At 41.6% G+C, this 20,391-nt stretch overlaps 1 protein-coding gene across 4 annotated transcripts; it reads right to left on the bottom strand.

Annotated features, from left to right (window-relative positions):
* Nucleotides 1–1,730: 1,730 nt before the first annotated feature.
* On the bottom strand, nt 1,731–16,257 carry ptbp1a (polypyrimidine tract binding protein 1a). Of its 4 annotated transcripts, none has more exons than XM_037072569.1 (16): nt 16,152–16,257; nt 15,238–15,291; nt 14,948–14,978; nt 10,965–11,025; nt 10,638–10,810; nt 10,103–10,249; nt 9,696–9,866; nt 9,243–9,353; nt 8,870–9,050; nt 8,559–8,636; nt 8,233–8,390; nt 6,796–6,829; nt 5,632–5,724; nt 5,028–5,244; nt 4,631–4,708; nt 1,731–4,379 (listed from the first exon to the last, which is right to left on the bottom strand). In XM_037072569.1, exons 1-16 carry the CDS (start codon nt 16,157–16,159, stop codon nt 4,247–4,249), a joined length of 1,728 nt encoding a protein of 575 aa, XP_036928464.1. In that variant the 5' UTR covers nt 16,160–16,257; the 3' UTR covers nt 1,731–4,246. The 4 variants fall into 4 exon arrangements, with proteins under 4 accessions (XP_036928464.1, XP_036928465.1, XP_036928466.1 ...); XM_037072570.1 differs by having other exon boundaries at nt 14,948–14,975; nt 16,152–16,218; XM_037072571.1 differs by lacking the exon at nt 16,152–16,257 and adding an exon at nt 15,572–16,122.
* Between the last annotated feature and the right edge of the window lie 4,134 nt (nt 16,258–20,391).

The following is a 20,391-nucleotide window of genomic DNA, read 5'->3' as shown; positions in this document are numbered from 1 at the left end:
CCGCAGCGCTAATGTAAATAAATGCTGCCAGATGTGGAAGGGGAGCCACCCCACATGGTTTTATTTAGTTCCTTGTGCACAATGCTGGATGAGGCTGGGATCATGTTAAGGGGGATGTGGATTCTGCAAACAATTGGGAGTGACATGCTGGATGTTTTTGGGATGTTGCAACAGAGCTTGCAGTGCGTACAGTATGGCTGCTTTCTTCTGTGTCGAATAACATTGGATTGGAGCAGTTTTGGAAAAAAAAAAAAAAAGCCCTTTACTGCCAGTTTTTTTTTTTTTTTAAAAAGTGTCTCGACTGATTAAAATTATATGAAGTAGCGTATTTTGTGTGCCAGTGACTTCTGGAGTCTGATAACCCCGAAAAAACATCACAAATCTGTGTTTGGATCGTCTAACTTTGAGTTTTCCTTCCACCCAATTATGCAATCTCTTTGCATTTCAATATATTCCAAAGAGGATTCTGTGCAGACTGCTCCAAACTGCTCTCAGTGCAGAGCGAAATACTAAGTGAAATACTAAAGATGCTGCGAGTAAACAAGGGTCTGAGGTATCAAAGAGCATCAAAGTTGCTGCCGTGGACTCTCCCGACTAGCAGATGATGTTTTTTAAAAAGAGGTACCTGAAGATATCTTGGCAAAGGCGACTGGTCTGACACCTTAAAAGCAACATTCAAAAATAAAAAAAATATCTGCTCCAGAGTGCAGCCTTCTTTCAGCATCACAGAACATGCCGTCTAGATTTCTGCCATGTTGCCAGGCTAGTACGAGACAGGTATCCGTCTCTACTTTGACCTTCAAGTGTGCTTTCTTATGCAAAGAGGAGAAACAAGTGCCTTCGCTGCGGAATTTAAACCAAGTTGCAGCTCTCTTTATACTCCACAAACTGATGGGATTATACAACAAAATCCAGCTCCGTCTCAGCCACAAATGGAGACACCCCTGGACTCAATTCTCCCTTTTCTCTCATTTGTCCCCCTCTCAAAAGGCAGGGATGATCTGAGGTTAATCCTCTCCACTGCTCTGTAAGGAAGTCGAAGGAGGGGGAAAAAAAAACAGGTATAATGCCAGAAAGCCCAAGGAGGCACTCGAGATTAAGCCACTAACTATTGACATTGTGTGAGTGGCAGGTAAAGTCACCTCTGCTCAGAAGCCTTTTTTCACCAGCAGAGAGCAAGACCTCCCCCTAGTGGTTCATGAGAGGTATAACTAGTTTATGATTGAGGCTTTCCTCCAACATCCCGGAGGAACTTGGTGATAAAGACAGATGTGAGATGGGCCACCGTGATAGCCATGCTTGTGTTTTATCTTACTTATTCATCTTGGGAGATGCAGATATTCGGTTTCCACAGCAACCTGCCTCATTTCCTCAGAGTCAGACAGGCTCGCAAAACCGAAAAGGTCAGAGTGGTGCGCAGGAGGATGGAGGATTATTCAGAATCAGACGACAGCAAGCATCCCGCGTTGCATGTCAAATTAACTCCTCCACCCCGTCATCATCGTCGCAGCTGTTTCATCAAGGGATTGGGCTGAGCTCAGATGAGCAGTCAGTCAAGTTTCAGATGGGATGAATACAAAGTTGGAAATACAGTAAAAGGATTAAAAAATAAAAAACCCACCGGTAGTAAACAGGATGGGAAACGTGGAAAATGTTACGAGGTGTTAACCGTTACAGAGCAGCAGTTCCACAGGACAGAGAGGAAGAGACAGAAACCAAATGAGGCCAGATGAAAGAAGGAACAAACTAAAGATTTATTGAAGGCAGCAGAAGATGCAAGAGACAAGAACAGTATGGCAAGAAGTGGGAGGGGGGGAGCGGGGCACATACAGAGACACTTCTGTGTTCAGATAGGTTTAATGTCTTTGTGTTACAAAAGTTTTTTTTTTGTTTTTACAGCTCCAGAGAGCTCAATAGGTCTGTATTGTTTTATCAAAATATACATGTTTTGAACTTAAAGTGGATATAATCCAAATGATTTTGTGGTACAAAAACATGAATATATACAACCATCAACCCCGCTTCATACAATAACCCCACCCCGCCCCCATATAAAAAAGGAGAGAAAAATAAAAGCTTTTAACAAAAACTGAAAGGCATATATAATCTTCTACACTGTCAACATCACAGCTACGACTGTGTTTCAATCACGTATCCATTCTAAAGCAATCTCTACCAAAGTAGGCTCTTTGTAAAGTCAAACAAAAAGGGATACAATATACAGTATAAGTTGAAACTCAGACATTTCAACATCATGCGACTTTTGTCCAAGGCATCTGAGAAACAGAAATAAGGAACGTGGAGCCTTGTGTACTTGTTGAATAGCAGGACTGTGAAAAAACCTTTAAGAAACCACAACACTACAAAACAGCAGGGGGTAGAAGATACTTTGGTCCTTAACAGCAATAACCGTCTGCAGCTACATGAAACTTTGTTAAACCATGCATATTAATCTTTTACAAAAATAGAGACAGAGCGTGTCTGTATCTGGTCCAAAACTACAGTGGTCGAGGCTGTGGAAACTGGTGCTTTGAGGCACGCAGGAATGTGACGACGTTTAAGACTTCAGCGTGATGGTGCCAACTTGGACCTATCGTTGAGGAAAAGTGCACTAAAGAACCTGACTGTGGTGTAAGTGGACACAGACAGGGACCGGGTGAGGGCTGTCCCACCGTGTAATATCCTGACTTTTGAATTTAAGAAAAAAAATAATATAAAGTGGGTTTTTAGACTGGTGTTACTTTCAATTGACAAATGCCTCTGAGCTGCCCTCTCACAGGTAGGATCACCTGAAAATTATGAATTAAAGGCATCTTTGCAGACAGGTAAGCTCGTACACCTGAACGAGAGGTAAACAAAGTCAAATGAGGAGGCACGAAAGTGTTTCAGCCTCAGATTAAAAACTCAAGGCACTGTGATAATGATCGAACCCAGCCACTACACATAGGTATCAGTTAAGCTCAGAAGTGATACACATGTAAATGCTAACATTAAAAAGAAAAGATAAATGAATATATATGTGTCCACGTATAGATGGACATAATATGGTTAAATGAAGCACCAAACACCATTGTCCTTACTGAGAAAGGACTAAATGGAGGTGAATGGAGACTGTAAGACAGCTCTACTCCTGCCACAACACACCTGACAGAGCTACATCACCTAGCAAAAATATTAGGCATCTAACTGACTTACATTCATAGTTTCTACATACATATAATGGGGATATATGCATACAAATCCTTAGATAAACATTTGTGTGTTTAAGAGGAAACAGAAGATCGAATGAGCCACTTTCCCCCCCAAACAATGCTGGTAACATCAAAAAGGCATGAAAAGATTTTGAGCGCTACGTTTTTTCCAAATGAAGCCTGAGCTACGCTTTAGGCAACTTGGTGGGGGCAAAGTAAGGCACAAGGCTGTGGATAGAGATATTAAAAAGAAAAAAAAAAAAATATGTGTCCTTATTGAGTAACTTCAGATAGTGGTCTGGATCCCCGAAGCAAATAGGTGGGTACTTACAAGAGAACAGAAATAAAAAATGGATACTAGGGAAATAAATTGCTGGGTGGTCTGTGAGCCAAAACAAAATCCTTTGTCTCAAACCGTTTCTGACTGGCCAAACAGGTTCAAAGTGGCATTTCAAAAAAGGCACACACAAACAGATATATCCACACGACTATCATAGTAAAAGGAATGCTGAAGTGTGTCTGGTGTGGACACGTTTCATCCACATAAGCATACATCCATGGTGGAGGGTGTTTTTTTTTTTAGTTTTCTTTTTTCTTTTTAAGCGATTTGGTCTAAAGTGACAGTTCATCAGCTGCCCCTACTTTACCTCCAATATAATTATGACATGTTTCTTTGAAAAATGTTGCCCATTTCCCAACACCCCACTTTACACCCCACCAAACTTTATGATGAAACAAATGATTGATTAAGTTTGGGTTAATTAGCGTAATTAGAAATATATTGCATTCACTGTAAATCAAAAGAAAATGGCATTTAACGTTAATTTATCTTGGTGTATTATGATGACAAATTAGAACTCAGAGGTGGAATCAAATCAAATCCCATACCGAAAACTTGTAATAATGGGGAATAATTAAGGATGGAGGTGTAAAGAGCAACGTTCTACAAAGAACCACAGCCATAAATATCTAATGGTGGTCATTTCCACTGAAGGCAACCTTGACAAAAGTAGCTTTCAGATGGCAAAAGACTTGGAGGGAGGAAGGAAAGGCACTCAGATGGTGGACTTGGAGAAGGACACTCGAAGGTGGTGGTTCTCCCCAAGATCGTGGTTGTGGAACTCAATGAGGGACTCGATTGCTTCCTCGACTGAGCCCATCTGGATCAGGGCCATCTTGCGGTCTTTTCTATAAAATAAAAACAGAAAAATGTGTTCACAAAGCGTCAACATGCCGCCCACTTTTATGAGGGCTGGTTGTCATTTAATGTTGTACGTGGAAGAAATAAGGAAGTGAGGTGTCTTGTAGAGCACAAAGACAAAAACAGCTGCAATACTCAATAAAACTTAATAGCGACTCTTGAGTGCTATAAAGGAAGACAGGAATTCAACCACCACTAAACATTTAAGACAATTGAGTGTGACTGGAGTGAGGCTTACTGAAAGAACTTGAAGGCCTTGACTGTGGCTCCTGAGCTGGCAAAAAGCCTCCTGAGGTCATCCTCTACCACAGACGGCCTGAAAGCAGATGGGAAAACAAAGCATTTATGTGGGTTTTTCAATCCCTTTACTTATTTGCATTTTTGCCTTTATTTACTTGTTTGGTAAAACGAGACACAAGAGGCATCATTAACTCTAAAAAGTGTACCGCTAGAATAGCATGTTTAGAAAACACTGTCACAACTACTTAATCCTAAGCACTAAATATAGGAAAAAAGAAAGGACCAGGACTACAAAGGAAACAGCTTAGAGCACAAAAGCTGCTGGAGGGCAGAGCGGGAAAAGATTTTGAGCGCGACGGGAATGAAAATTAAACTCTTGCAGCAGCAGCACTCACGGTATGTTGGAGAGGTGGAGCGTTGCAGAGGGTGGGAAGATGTTGGAGTAATTTTTGGAGCCGGGCTTCTTGAAGCGGTGCAGCGGTGAGTTGCTGAAGTCCTTTGTGAGGCCTTGGTCCTCATGGCCTTCTCTGGGCAGCTGCACTGTGGTGTGTTTGGAAAACGCCACACGCATATCTCTGCCATGAAGACGCTGGCCGTTCAGGTGGCTCATTGCTAAGAGAGATTAAGAAGGTCCACAACTTTAAAGGCTGACATACGACTGATTTTTTGCCAGCACAAATGAACTGTTCCATTTTGGCTGTACATTTATATAGCTCGTCGTTAATAGCATAGTTTAATTTTAAATTACTAATTACTTAATAACGACTAATTAAGTTGAACAAAAATGTCCACTGGGGCTAATTTAATTCCATCTTACCCCATTAAGGATAAAAACAAGTAAATAATTCAGACCTCTTCCGTCTACTCAGTTGAGACTTACCACTAGATAAAGGCTCAGAACAACATACAGTAAAAAGCTTCAAGGCAAAAACAAGATAAAAGAAAAATTACAGATCAAAGAAAGCAAATGGTGATTGTGCAGGGCTGGAGTGTAGCTACCTAGCTGAGCCTGTGTGCCATCAGACATCTGAATTAGAGCATTCTCCTTTTTGTTGAACAGGATCTTCACTCTCATCACATCGCCATAAACACCTAAGGATGAAGAGGAAGGTGTCACAATACAGGTGCAACAAAGAACATCGAAGCCTTAGCAGGAGCCACACAGCCAATCACAGCAACAAAAACAATTTTAATCATCAAATCAGGGACATTAATATTCATACTGCTATTTAATGAACACTGGCTGATTAATAAGTAATCATCGGGCTATTCTACTAAATCTCTGTTTAATTCATCATCTATAAAACTAATCCTACATAAGCCCTCTTAGATAATAATTACACAGATGCCGGCAGTTAAAATGGTGGAGATGGGGGGAGATAGTGATTTGAAGGCAAAAATCAATGTAAAATGAGTAGTTCTGATCAGTTTGATCGCTCTACAGTGAAGATTGATTTATTGACTGACTTGAGGGTCCTACTAGAGAGACATGCAGGAATAAACTAAACATGCACATACCCACTTTTGAGTAACAGAGAGACTGCAAAAGAATAGTATGGTGACATGATCCAGGGGATATGTCAACTCACAATCACTAAAAAAACAGTAGCATTTCATTTTCCATGTACTGGTGCTGTGGCTCAAAGCAACCACAGTAAAGTCAACACAAAAAAATGAAATTTGATGAATTTCAGTGGCTTAGAATTATACCGGGTGGAACCAAATATAGTGTTTACTTTTATCCTTTTCCTGAGGGTGATGCTTTTGAATTTAGATCAGCTTCCCGCCTCATTCTCAAACAAAATGATCCACACGTTTCTATTTAGTGAGGCAATATTTTCATTGAGGGGCTGTGCTCTTTGAAGATGAAAAACTGCAAATGTTTTTTGGCCTATGGACACCCCACCACTTCTGTTCAAAAATTAAATGAAATGCTGCTGCTTTGGTGTGGTGTTCTCACCTTACTTTCTTCACACAAACCCACAACAACCAAAACAGGTTATACAAACCCCAAACAACCAACACCCCCACCCTTCATAGCCCTGTAGCCTGATGACCAGCCATCAGTGGTTAAAAAACAAAGCCAACAACATGAGACAAGACATGCCCACCTTGCGAGGTAACAGTAGTAATAAAAAAGGAGATGAAAGGATGATAACGTACCGAAAAGAATAAAGAGGCAGTGTGGCGTAACGCTCTTTAGAGACAGCAGGGGGAGCAGCGGGGCAGGGGGCCATAGGGGGATAGGGAACAGGGGACAGGGGAAAAGAGACGGAGCGGAGTGGAGGACAGTGGAGTGGAGTCGGGACATGTCCGCAGGCCACAGGCAGCGAGGTCCACAGGAAGGCCACAGTACCATGGAGGAAGGAGAGGAGATGAGGGACGAAGAGAATGAAGAGAGGATAAGAGGAGGAGAGGATTTGAACAGCATGAGAGAGGAGGGAGAAGAGAACAGATGAAGACGAGGTGGAGCAAAGAAGATTGTGACAGGAAAGATGATTTGTTGGGGTGACAGAGATGCCAATGTTTTTGTTTTCGTTGTGTTTTCAATTTATGGGTAATGTCCAAATTGGGGACAGAGGGTGGGGTAGGTGGGAGGAAGGATGAGTGGTTGTAGTAGTAACAGGAGTGGCAGAGGGGAGAGGTCGACAGAAGGAACAATTGGTCATGGGGCGTGCAGTCAGTTGGCAAGAGTTGAAGTGAGGGGTTTTAAAACAAAAAAAGAGGGAGAGGGGGACAGAGAAGGAAGAGAGAGAAAAAAGGAAGTAAAAACAAGGTCAGTATACACAAAGAAATGTAGTGCTTCAGACAGTAGAACTGGCTAAATTAAAATGCACTGTCACTATGGGAACACTAGGAGAAAAAGAAGAGAAAAAAAGATTAACAATGAAATACAGAAAAAGGCAGAGACAATATGTACTTTTAAATTACATGCTATGTTTGTTTAGATTATTTAAAATTACATTATAATAAGACAGTCAAATGTGAATATTATTTTTTATTATCCTGTTCCAACTTTAAGAATGGCCTTAAAATTAACATGTTTAATGCAATAATTACATTACTACAGAGAATATAATGAGTGTGACAAACTAATTATACATTCTACAAACTATGTATATATAAAAACTAAATCACGGACATAATGCGTTTCTAAAATACAAAGAAAAAAGTAATATTGTCTCTCCAACAACTCAAGAATGATTTCAACTAATGGACAAAAATGAAGATATGAAATGGTAAGTTTTTTAAAATAAAAGAAGTTAGTGTTTTGAATTAACTTAAAATTCACAGTGAGCAAAGTGGCAGGTCAGAAATGCAGCAGGTTTTGTCAAACACAGAGAGGTCCTGAAAGAGAAAAGGTTTTGACTCAATGATCCCCTTTTAATTAAAACAGTGGTATGGGTACCGCACTTGGTATGATCACATCGAGAGGATTCGGAACGGTAGGAGAAGGACAAAACACCAAGCCTCTTGACCAAATGGATCCAGGTCCATGAACCAGAGTTTTTAAAAAAGGCACTGACATTTGAATGTTTCCTAGCACTCCACTGATAGCTGCAGGATGTAGAACTGTTTAAACCTGCCGAGCGTACTAACCTGAGGGTTCAGATTGCTGACCAACAAGACATTGTGTCCAGCTTGGGGAGCAAGCCCTGACAGGCCAAGCCGGCTAGCGGCCGCTGCTGCAGCCGCCATGCCACCGTGGCCAACACCTAGGGACGCCAGGGCACTGGGAATGCCAGGCATCGACAGACCTAAGAGGTACAAAATATGTATTACTTTCAACCTTTGTCATACTGAAGAGATCTGTTAAGAAAAATATGACAACTGGGAAATGCATGTGGTTCACATAGAGACTTCTAAAGAGGATCAAGTCTCATTATAAATTGAATATCAGTGTGAGACCATGTTTGTAGACTGACCTGTTTGCTGGATGGCAAAGGTTGGGGGGAAGGCATGGGCTCCACCATAGGGAGAGGCTGAGATGATGCCTGGTGCAGCTGGAAGAGGTATTAACAAAAATAAGATCACAAACATCTCCATCAAATCAATACTTGCAGTAATGATCAGGGTAGAAAAATCCATAAGGATATGAAACAGAAAGTGCTTAACAACAAACTGAAATAAAAATAAATAAACCCAGAAATGCTAATTCAAAAGGCAACTGGACTATGCATACATGAGCTTGTTAACATTTTGAGAAATTATCTTTTTTATCATGACCCAATCTTACCAAATGCAGCAGCTGCCATGGCCTGGTGGTCAATGGAGGGCTGTGAATCTGCAGTGGGCAGGTCTGGTCGGGTGTAATCTCTGCTCTTATCATTGTTGTACTTCACATTGAGGCTGGTGAGCTTGGAGAAGCTGATTCTCAGGGTACAGCAGGCATTGTAGATGTTCTGTCCATCCAGAGACTGAGAGAGTTGAAGAAAGTTGTTTTAAAACAACAAAATTTGTTTTTGGACAAAATGACTAATTGGTCCCACAGTGTACACCCTGCACTGTGGTTACAATGATATGCTTTAATTTGATTCACATGTGCAGTCCAAAAGAAACAAGCTTCAACTGGAACATCATGACAAGCCCACTAGTTGTACCAGTCTTACCAGTTTGGCGTGCTGAGCTGTCATTCCATCGGCATACTGGATTAGAGCCTGGAATTGGTTGTTCTTTGTGAACGTGATGATTTTCAGCACAGTGCCGAATTTGGAGAAAATCTGAGGACAGGAGAATGCATGATTAGGAATAACATCATGATGACACTTTCTCACACAATTTTCATTTCAACTGTATCTTAAGGTTAAAGCAAATACATTTACATAAATATTTTACAAGAGTCTCACTATTATAAACATGCATTCTTTGTTTATGTAGCACTACCGGACTTGTGAAAATGTGAGCTATGGAACAAACATTTCATTATGTAAATATTTAGTGTGCCTTTTCATTTCCGCCATCTAAGAGTACAAAGCCTTTGTAAAGATTAAAAAGGAAATGGTGTGCCTACATGTAATTGTACCTGAGACTGTAGTGGCTCAGCCAAACCACAAAGTATTTACCTGGTGAAGCACATCCAGGGTGACTGGGTAGAAGAGGTTTTCCACTATGACTCTGAGGACAGGGCTTTGGGCACCTGCACCTCCAATGCTACTGGCATCTGCAGAAATGGCCATGCTTCCCATCCCACCTCCATGCAGTGCGTTGACTGCCTGCAGAGCTGCCTGGGCACGCTGATGGGAGATAACAGAGGAAATTCTTAACACAGACAGGGGAAGTATATAGTGATAAATAAGTGAAAGTGGGTGACAATTCTTTGTTCAAGGCAACAAACTTACTTGACACAAATATGAGCTTGAGCATGAACAAGAACATTTATACCAATAAATATTTAGTATTAGATATTAGTATCTGGCAGTGACTTCAATAGTAAGAAAGTGTCTATGCATGTGTCAGTGCAAGCCCTTACCACTTGGTTGGGGGAGTTGTCCGTCTTGAGCTCCTTATGAGTTGAGTATTGCATGTAAATGGGGTGGTTTCTGATGACAGGGGTGACAGAGGAATAATAGCTCACCATCGTCTGTGCACACTCCTCGCTGTTCAGTTCCAAGAACGCCTACACAGGGTGACCAGAGAAACATTCAACTTATTTCTTTTCATTGCATATAACAATATTTATATAGCATTGCGTCCAGACATCTAAATTTCTTTTTTTTTAGTTTAACTTAAGACATCAACAGGTTTCTACACTGAACTGCAGGTAATAGAAAACGGAGATAATGAAGACATTCAAGAGGGACTCAGTGTCTTCCTCCAGGAAACCTCAGCATGTAAAATTATCATCCTACCCACTAAACCACAAAAGGGTCATTGTCAGAATGCTCAGGTCAGGACAGATGGCCTGAAAGCTGATCCCTTGTCCCAGGCCAAAAGACAAATTTCACCCCTGAGTGAAAGACATACAGGTTTGGTGAGCAGGCCTGTATATACACACCAGTCCTTACCTGGTTTTTCCCTTTCAGCATCAGCAAATTAGTGACCTTCCCGAAGGGCAGTCCCAGCCCAATAACCTCAGCCTCATTTATGTCATTGGGCAGTTTGCGTACATGGACCACACGTGACGGAACACCAGGACTGCGGACGTCACCTTTGAATTTTTTGGTGTCGTTGCCATTGGCTGCAAGGAAAAAACAGAAGCGGATACAATCAGGGAGGGAACAGAAGGCTCTGGTTCTTCTTGAATAATGGATTGATCGTCATGGCAACACAAACACAGACACGACAAGCACTTCAATAAAAAAAGGATTCACCCCTCCATGGCAACCCCCTACCTGAGTTCATGATATAGGGCCCGTTGGATATGCAGGAAGAAAAGAGTTCGTCGGATCCCCTCTGCAAAAGGAGAAAAAAAACAAAAAAAAAAAACAATGGTTCACTTCAGTGCATTCACCAATGAGGACACAGCATGGCAGGTGGAGAGCACAGCTCTCATATTACGAGCCATTGTGTGATATAGCAGCAAGTAATCTGATAACCAAAAGACGACTGAGCACACATGCCTGAGAAGAACTCCACCTTCCTCACCAGGAAGAATCAAGTAACCTAGCTTGTCAGCACAGATATTTTACGTTGCATCATAAGCATGTCTTCCCATTTCATTTTACTCTTCTCTTCCCTAGCAGCATTGTCTAGCTAAAAACCTTGAAGTCACAGTGGGCCATTTTACCCGACTTCGGGAAATACGCCCAATCATCATGTTTTGGCTAATCACACTCAAGTGTGAACAGCTATAATGGGGAAACTATTTCGGCTTAAGTGCAGTCGTCAGCAGTAAAAGCTCATCTCAACAGCAGCTGTCAGTCAGTACAGCCCATCTACTCATAATTCTTACTAGGAGGAAGGATAACACACTGAAACCATCTGGATAGGAAGACAAGATGGGGATACTCCCAGCCCACACTAGTTTACTGTCTGCTGAAACAGCCCTGTTTGTCTCCAGTCTCTCTATTTAGTAGATATAAAGTGCTGTTTCAGGGTTGTGCATGTGTTTGCGGTTGTGAGAGATGAAGTATAGCAGTCACAAGAAGTGGCTCAGCAGCCTAAGCTCTACAACACCCTACAATGAAGGTCCTGTTCAGGGTGAGACTAGGGGCATTGTTTCATGGCAGCACACACACATATGTAGCCCCAAGGACACTCTGGGAGCTGAAGAGCCCCTAAACAACAACCAGTCGTGCAGGTTTGCAAGCATTCTTCTCCACCTTGTGGATCTTGGGTCTTTTGAATATGAAAAGTATTGGAGGAATGCTTTTCAGTAAGGCTGAAAACTCTAGTCCTAAAAGGCAGAAATAAGGTGATCTGAGAGAAAACATTTGGTAAGCCTTAGGCGGTGCAGGGTACCGAGTCAGTTGCAGTGAGAGCATAACACTGTAAGCAGTAGTATAAACTACCCTTTGACTTCCAGATGGGTTGGCTGAGGCGGTCACTCTCACTATGAGGCCCACACAAATGGGGTCTGCTATCTCAATTCATGAACCTAAAGCAATGAGACATTCCTCTGCCTGTTCATTGAGGCTTCGGGATCAGGGGCCCCACTACTTTGGCCAGTATTCAGATCTTTACATAAATGGAATGCAGGCAGTCACTGACCTAAAATTATTATGACGAATAAAAGAGTGCAAGACAGTGTCTCGACAGGACTCAAAATTATATGATAAATAGGTTATTAAGCATGGGATGATTTCTTAAACGCAAGGAGAAAATTATACCACCAATAAAAGTTGTGTAATATATTACACTGAATGAGTTAGAGTGGAGTGTTCTAGTTGGTGGGAAACATTTAAAACAGCAATATTTGTTAAATAAATGAGACAGGGGCTCATGCACGCCGTGAGAAATGAAGGAAGTGGCTCCAGCCTGACTCAATGGTCGTGGGCGGGCAGCGACATATTATCAGTCAGCAGACTAACTCCAAACAGGAAGAGCAAAAAAGATCAGGCCTGCTTCCAGGGCTTTGCTGAACTTCCTCCTGGGGACTGATGCTTACTGTTCCATGTTAGACTCAGGCGTTTTCTCTCTCTCTCTCTCACCCTACTTCCTCATTTCTAATAATAACCACAGAGCTATGGCAGGCTACAGAGCAGAGCAGGAACTTCAAGTCTTATACAAAAGGGAGGATTGTCTAACAGTCGACTGAAAAATGCACCTAAAGCTTTTGGAGGGAGTGTGGTAGAGAGTGTAGAGCACAACAAAGGGAAAAGTTAAGTTACAAAGCCAATGGGAGAAAAACTGAGCTTATAGCTTCTTTGTTAGTTGCCTCCAACACTGTGCCAACCCCATTTTTCCAACACAAACCCACTGAATGAGTATCGACTTGTTCACATCCTTTGTTTGCTCAGGACACTGACAGGATAATGGTAACCTTCAGGAGACGATGACACATTACTGGCCCACGTTGAAACTGTTGAGCAGCTTCCTCTTGCTGACAATGGCCTTCCTTGAACTTAATTTTAAAAAGCGAATACGACTGGGGGGCAATGTCCCTGCTCCATACACCACATCACACCTGATTTGCATTTAGTCAAAGATAAAGAAAAATTAGCAAGCAATCTCAAACTCTCATCCAGCAGCACTTGGGAAAAAAAAAATACTTTTAAGGCACCTTTTGTTGGCGCCTGCTAGCAACCATATTTTGGACATTGCTGGGGGGGAAGGGGGGTAGAAATCTCTAAAGAATAGCACAAAGGAGATGAGCACAGGTATAGACATGTTTGTTAACTGTGATCAGCCTTTGCCAGTGAAGGGGGCAGGGAGCTGTGCCTCACCAGGGGGCTGGAGGGGGGAGATTGGAATGCAACCGCGGAATGCCAGACACTCTGCCCAGACGGAATAATTACAGATTCCAGCAAGGCAGCGCTCCATAACTCACCATCATTATTACCACAGGACATCGAATCCAGAAAACAGGGAAAGTTAAAGAATGACAAATTACATAAGTCAAATCTCAAGTATCCATCAGTACCCATTAAATGAATCATTGTTAACGTGTTGAAAAACAACAGGCCTTACAGTAATGAATAGAGGGGGTGGGGTGTGTCCCTGTTACGGGTGTGTGCATCACAGTGCTTGTTTAAACAGTGTAAAGACCTTTGCCCGGGAGGATGAGGACAGTTGCGGGAGGATGGTTACAGCCCTGAGTTGAGTTCAGTCACTCCACCTACACATAGCTGCCCCAGGCTCTGTTACTAAGGAATGCTACTTGAACAGGCATCTTTATTGGGTACGCAACTTGAGAAGCAGTTTGCCAAAAACAAATGTGTTCCTGCTTCAACAAGTTTGCACACCGCGTTTACAAACACAAACATTCAGAGGAGCTGCTGTTTCAGTTACATGAGCATGCAACAGTTCCGTCATCACTGAAAATTTTAAGGGCAGATTCTTGCAAAAAGGATCAACACCGAATTACTTTGCTAATGTACGGATTAGACTTGTGAGATGACTAGTGAAATGAAAGTGACCAAATACCATGCGATGTGGCAGGATTCAGCTGCTTTCTTAACATTCCAGTATGGCCAACAGGCTATTAAGGAACACGCAAAATAAACAACAGGAAGTTTAGTTTCTCAACAGCCACACAACCCAACTGGAACAAAACAGGAAAACAAAGCCCCAGCTCGGATAATCTATTCTAACATAATTATTACATATTATATGTTCACAGTCTTTCAGTGTTGCTGCAACATCCATGCACTGACCATTTGGTTGTATGTAATAAATCTTTAAAAAGAGAGCCAGCCTGCAACTGCAAAGTCACTACGCATGAGAAATGGCTTTGGACAGCAGTGCTGTAATTATAGAGGAAGCTCTTGCAAACTGACAGACTATGTTATTCAAGTCCCTCATGTCAGCACAGTTCTTTTCCATTTTCATTTCTCTGACTTACTCAAAAAAAGCCCTCAAATCTTTCTTGAAAATGTTTATCGTGGCAGTGGGACACCTTAAAACCTTGTCATAGAAAATTATAAATACAATGAAACCTTACAATGTGATCTCAAAGTTACTTTAACAAAAGGGTAATCTAATTTACAGCTCAAATTTCTTGGTTCAAAATTTCAGATAGGATCATAAATACCACAACGGAAGCCGTTTTTAAACTATAAAATTAATTGCAATTTAAATGGACAAATGATTCAATTGGTTACCACAATTAATACCACTCACACAGATCGCAATAACAGCACACATATCAAGAATGCTCTAAGCATTCTTGCAGCAGATGAGGGAATGTGAAAGTTAAGATTAAAAAGTTGCCTACCTTTGTGCCAACTGATATGTCATGGACACTGCTGTGAACGGGGGAAAGAAAGATCATTACTACACGGGAAATGAAAGAGCATTAACCATAATCTATCACGAGATCCTGCTGAACAATTCATTACAAGAGCACATTCTGCACTCTGGAAAAACACAGCGCCTTACAAAATGAATGGCGCCAGTGGTGGTCGACCAAAAGCTGCCCGACTTCCTCATTCTGCTTAACATTCAAAAAGCATCGCTAAAAATAATAATAATGATCAGCAATGGAGAAATATAGCAAATACTTACTCAATTTCAGGGACGTAGCCGGATCCCAGAGGGTACAAGTCAGCGTCTAGGCGGCTGGAGTGGGTTGGCAAAACATAAGGAAGTTAGAAAACTTAACAGTGGACAAATAAACAGAAGTGATAATGTTTTGTATCTCGAGTTATAATGATGCGTTGACACATAAGCAGGAGTAATAATGAATCGGATCTCTAATTATAATGTTGCGTTGAATGTTTTCTATCGCAGCGACTTCGGATCAACATCGCTGCGAACACAACCGACTATCATCCAGGTGATCAAAACAGCAGAATTAAACATCTCGGTTTTAAAACAACAGGCTCTTTGTGCATCCTACCCCGTTTTTAGATAAACACGATGTAGAAGTCCCTGAGCGAATCAACGCGAAATGTTCAGGCCAGACATCTTCAACATGGCCCTGGCACTCCGCAGACAAATGAATGCGGAAATGAGACACGTTGCTTTAGCTAGCGCTCGAGCTCCGGTGAAACCAAGTTAACGTAATCAAGGTATAGTTAGCCACCGTTAACCAACGTCCGCGTCAGCGAACGACGGGAGTATACGCCAAAAAGTCACCTAATTGAAAACCCCCCCTGCGCTCAAATCTTGATTCTTTATTAAGTTACATTTGCTTCGCGTTAGTCCCGTTAAAATTCAACATTAAAACGTCAGTCGAAACGTTCGCCTAAGTATCTTAGCGACGGTTAGCTTCTGCTAGTTAGCTCACGCTCCAGCTAACTGTTGCATGTTTTGATGAAAAAAAAAATGTTTCAAAACTTTCGCGGTCTCACGGCGAAGTGAGGCGGCCGCCCGACTCGAAACGCGCCCGACGAGCAACCGAAGTACGGAAAGAAACAACTCGGATGTCTTTTGGCCGTAGAAAATTAAGCCTTAAGTGTCGTTCTTTTTCCACTTACCCGTCCATTGCACAAGAAAAAAACTGCAGGTCTGAAGCGAAGGTAGGGCGGCAGACTTGCTTGATTTTCTTACAAAATGGCTGAACACACGGAGGCGAGCGCTGATTAGTCCAGGCACTTTCAAGAGCCAAAAGGAGGCGGGGACAAGCGTCTATTCGAGCCGCGATTGGACAAGACGACCATCATTTTGTGGAAAAAAGGAGGCCGCGGCAAATTTCCAGTACACATCATGTGAAGTGGCGAGGGTTGATTGAGTTAAATGTGATGAAAAGCAAACAAGAGGTCTTCACACCGATAGAGTGAAAAGGTCAGGCTGTCGAGTTTTGCTTTTGTTTGTTTTTGGAAAGAAAGTAGGGGAAGAAAGTGGAATATATTGGCAGACAAATGTACAGTACACGTCAGAAGCAAAAAACAAACAGTCAAAGATGAATACCAAGGAAGTTTGTTTCAGTAGTGTTCTTAAGTGAGTGTCCACTAAGTCACTCCTTTACTCGATTAAACATAGCAGTAATGGCGTAAAAGCATGCCATTTTAAGTCCCACAGCAGCTAAATGCGAGCTACTTGCAAAAGTAAAAGTAGCCTACTCATGCAGAAACACACGTAAATCCGAGCCTGTTTATTATGGTATATTGTTAGTGACAGACATTGATAGATTCTGCAAGCACTTTTATTTGATTATGGGCCACTATTGGGTAATCTTCGGATAACCTTATAAAATGCCTACATATCTTGTATGTAAAATCCTAATCTGTAAAAAGTACAATATGTGCCTCAGGAAAGTAGTCAAAGTAATAGACGTATAATAGACTTATGTCCTTATTTGACTTGAGTTCGCCAGTCGTAAATATAATAAGACAATTTCATAAGGATTTGAGGAGTCAAGCAATAGCCTAATTGTATACTGGGTTAACATTTATCCTACACTGGTCATTAAGTGTGAATCCTGTCTTAAGTGGAAAGTGGTTCAACCTGCAGCCTACAGATTTCCCATAATCACAAAGATCTAAACTTTCTGGACCCATTCAGATGGCTTGAAGTATTGAGATTTAGGGCACATATTCTGCAGTTTTCACCATGAACAGCAGTACTGGTTTGGGTGGGGTCCACTACAAATGAGGTGACTGCCCCGATACCGAAGTGTATCAGTACAACAGGTATCAAGGCAGGACAACATCCTTTAGCCATATAGTTTAAAATTGCATAAGGGCAGAGGTTTCACGTGACATTGAAACGCAGAGACTAAACAAATAGGCTGTGATGAGGGCCACAAGGTAATCAGGTCAAAGTTCAGCTCAAACACACACTATTTAGAGTCGGTAAGTACCCAACTGGGACATGTACACACTAACCAAATCAGTTGTGTAATTAAAAGGTAGTGCACTCTTATCACAACTGAAAAGGACCAAAACATGATCACATTTTCTCATTGTGGAAGTTGTAAAGCACTTTGGGTTGGGTATGAAATGTGCTACATAAATACATTACCTCGCCATGCCTTCAGGCAAGACATCGTAAACTGTCAGATTCAAGTTTTTCATTAAGTTTATGTTGTTGCCTGTAATGCTTCTCGATCCTGCCAAGCAGACAGAAGTTATTGAATGTACGTACTGTTTACATTATAGACGAAGTAGAAAAGGGGAAGAAACACAACGTTCTTCAGTTCACACCTACAATGGGCTTCTGAGCTGAGAAGTCACAGAGACCCTGATAAAGTATCTAACTGCGGTACAAAGTGGCAAACTGACACGGCGATGTGTGTGAGAAAAGATGTCTCTGCAGAGCTTCTTCCTGGAAAGTATGAGCCATGTGCATCAGCTGGTGCTGACTCGCTGTTGCTTTATCAGGGACTCATTTCATAGTTTCACATGTTATCAGAGAAAATAGTTATTTTGGGGGAATGACGTCGGAATTTAACAGATAAGGAGTTTTATTGTTTCATTGCATTGTGTGTGCGTGTCCTCCTTAATCCGTGTCTCATACTGTGGGATCTGCTGACAGGGTTATTACTCATACCTTTTACCAAAGCAGCAATTACATTTAACTTTGTCCTTCATAGGGCCGATTGAAATGATTTCTGTGTTGGGACTTCTTGTCTCAGTGATGGATTTTCCTCTTTAACCTTTCAAATCCCATCTTTGAATAAACAAACCTTCCATCCCCTATTTATTTCCGATGACTTTTCTTATTCCACTGGCCAAATCCAGCCCAGTTATGTTTTCCTTCCAGTGCCAGTGTGTGTTTTCGTGAGTGTGGGAAAGCATTTCCATGGGCTTGACCTAAAAAATATCGCACAATATATTCTGTGTCCTGTCATGTGGAACACTCCTGCCTCTTCTATTAAACGGTAAAATCTGCCTCATCACAGGGAGTGTGCCCACGAAGTGAATCTGCCACATAGACACGCTGGGATCTAGAGATTTTTTTTTAATTGTTGTTTACTGACGACTGAACTGCTACGGCATAAGGCTATGTAATAATTGCTGTGCTGTTGATTTGTGCATACCTGACCTCCATCTGATGAATGCCTTATTTAAATGCCTCTCTGTCTTTGTCTCCCTGACTCCCTCCACCCATCTCCCCCTTTGTCCTTTTTCTCTTTTCACAACAGTATTTGACAATGTCGAAACTAACTTCCAACACGGTCGACGTATGCTCTCTAGTGGAATGTGATGGGTAGTGCACTTTGGTACTCTTAATGGACGTAGCTGCAGCGTGTTCTGCTTGTTCTAATGATGCTAAAAACCCATTTATGCTTAACACACATTAATAGAGCTGCTCCTCTCTTACTTTGTGTTTCCACACTGTCTTTAATATCTCTCTTCCAATTAGGGTTAGAAAGAGACCCTAAGGACAGCATTGTAAACATCTTGGCCAGAGAATACAGATGGTTTGAAAGAAGAGTAAAGGAATCCATCTATGTCAAACTGGAACAACCGTCTGTGAACAGAGGAAGTGGCCTAAGACATACTTACCACCCACTTCACTTACAATGCAGTACTGAGTTCTCTCCCCAGACAGCTTAACAACATTAACACCTGGGCTCAAACCCCCATGAAAGCCGGTTGGACCAGCGACCCACAAGTGTCCCTGACGACTCTGGAATTCAGAGCTCACCCGTGTCTTTAACGACTCTGTAAGGACACACCCACACAGAGTTTAAAAAGCCTGCCAACTACTCTTTATCTAGCTAGAACTGAAGAACCCTCTTGAATGAGAGGTGAAACGTCTTCAAGAAACTGAAATGAGTGCAGTTGCTTACGATACAGCACCTAGATGAACAAGACCAATATTTTAAACAGATTTATGTTTGTGGTAAAACTAAAAACCTTAGTGTCAAACTTTAGAATAACCAGTGATGGAATGTAACTAAATACAATGTAGTCAATTACGGCCTCTTATGCGGAGCAGCAGCTGCAGGATGCTTTGTCTGAATTTGTTTTAACACTGAGGCTGATGTCAATGCTGCATTGTTTCTTTTCCCGCGTGCTGTCGTGAAAATGGCAGAACCCGCCACCAAAAATAAAAACTATTATGCGGCAGTAATCAATTTTAGGAACCAACGTGCTTTTGCAGTAAAAATAAATATCTTGTCAAAATTTAAAATAGCCGGTGATTCAGTGTAATAATAATTTACTCATGTACTTAGGTACAATTTTGAGGTACTTCACTTGATTATTTACATTTCCTGCCACTTCATACTTCCTCTGCACTATGTTTCTGTAACAACTGTAGTTACTTTGCAGATTCAGGTTATTCACTGTTGATTGGCTATTAGTTGTGACTTGTCACAAATCTGATGGTGATGTGGGCTGGGCGTTGAGTGAGAACACAGACAGAGAGAGGATGCTGCATCAGAGCCGAAGCAGTGTATTTTTTAACATAATACTTTATCCACAATTGTACACAAAATATACCATAACTCGAAAAAAGCTGAATGTCGGCCTCAATAATCAGCACAATAATTAGTCTATCCCCACTTCTTTCCTTACTCTTATATGTTATTCATTCCCCATTAATACACAGTATGGTTAAATGGGTAGCTCATTTATATTCTTTTGTGGTAATTGTATTCATCTTGTTAGGGGATTGCATTAGTCCTATAATAAATGGATCTCTGTATAATTGTCTTCTCCACAGAAGGGTGTGTTCCCATCTGTGGCTCCATCAGCTGAGATGCCAAATCCACACACGTCATTAACCACAGCTTATTTGTACTGCTTCTCTCTACAGTATGTGTAC

This window comes from Acanthopagrus latus, chromosome 16, assembly GCF_904848185.1.
Source record: "Acanthopagrus latus isolate v.2019 chromosome 16, fAcaLat1.1, whole genome shotgun sequence".
Taxonomy (NCBI): domain Eukaryota; kingdom Metazoa; phylum Chordata; class Actinopteri; order Spariformes; family Sparidae; genus Acanthopagrus; species Acanthopagrus latus.
The sequence above is the reverse complement of the archived record's forward strand: the minus strand, read 5'-3'. Positions and strand labels throughout refer to the sequence as shown.

What these genes read in the sequence shown, in the direction of transcription:
- ptbp1a (XM_037072569.1), bottom strand. An exon ending in GGCTACGTCCCTGAAATTGA is followed by an intron (nt 14,979 to 15,237) that starts GTAAGTATTTGC and finishes CCCCGTTCACAG; the next exon opens with CAGTGTCCATGACATATCAG. An exon ending in CTTTGCCATCCAGCAAACAG is followed by an intron (nt 8,391 to 8,558) that starts GTCAGTCTACAA and finishes TGTACCTCTTAG; the next exon opens with GTCTGTCGATGCCTGGCATT.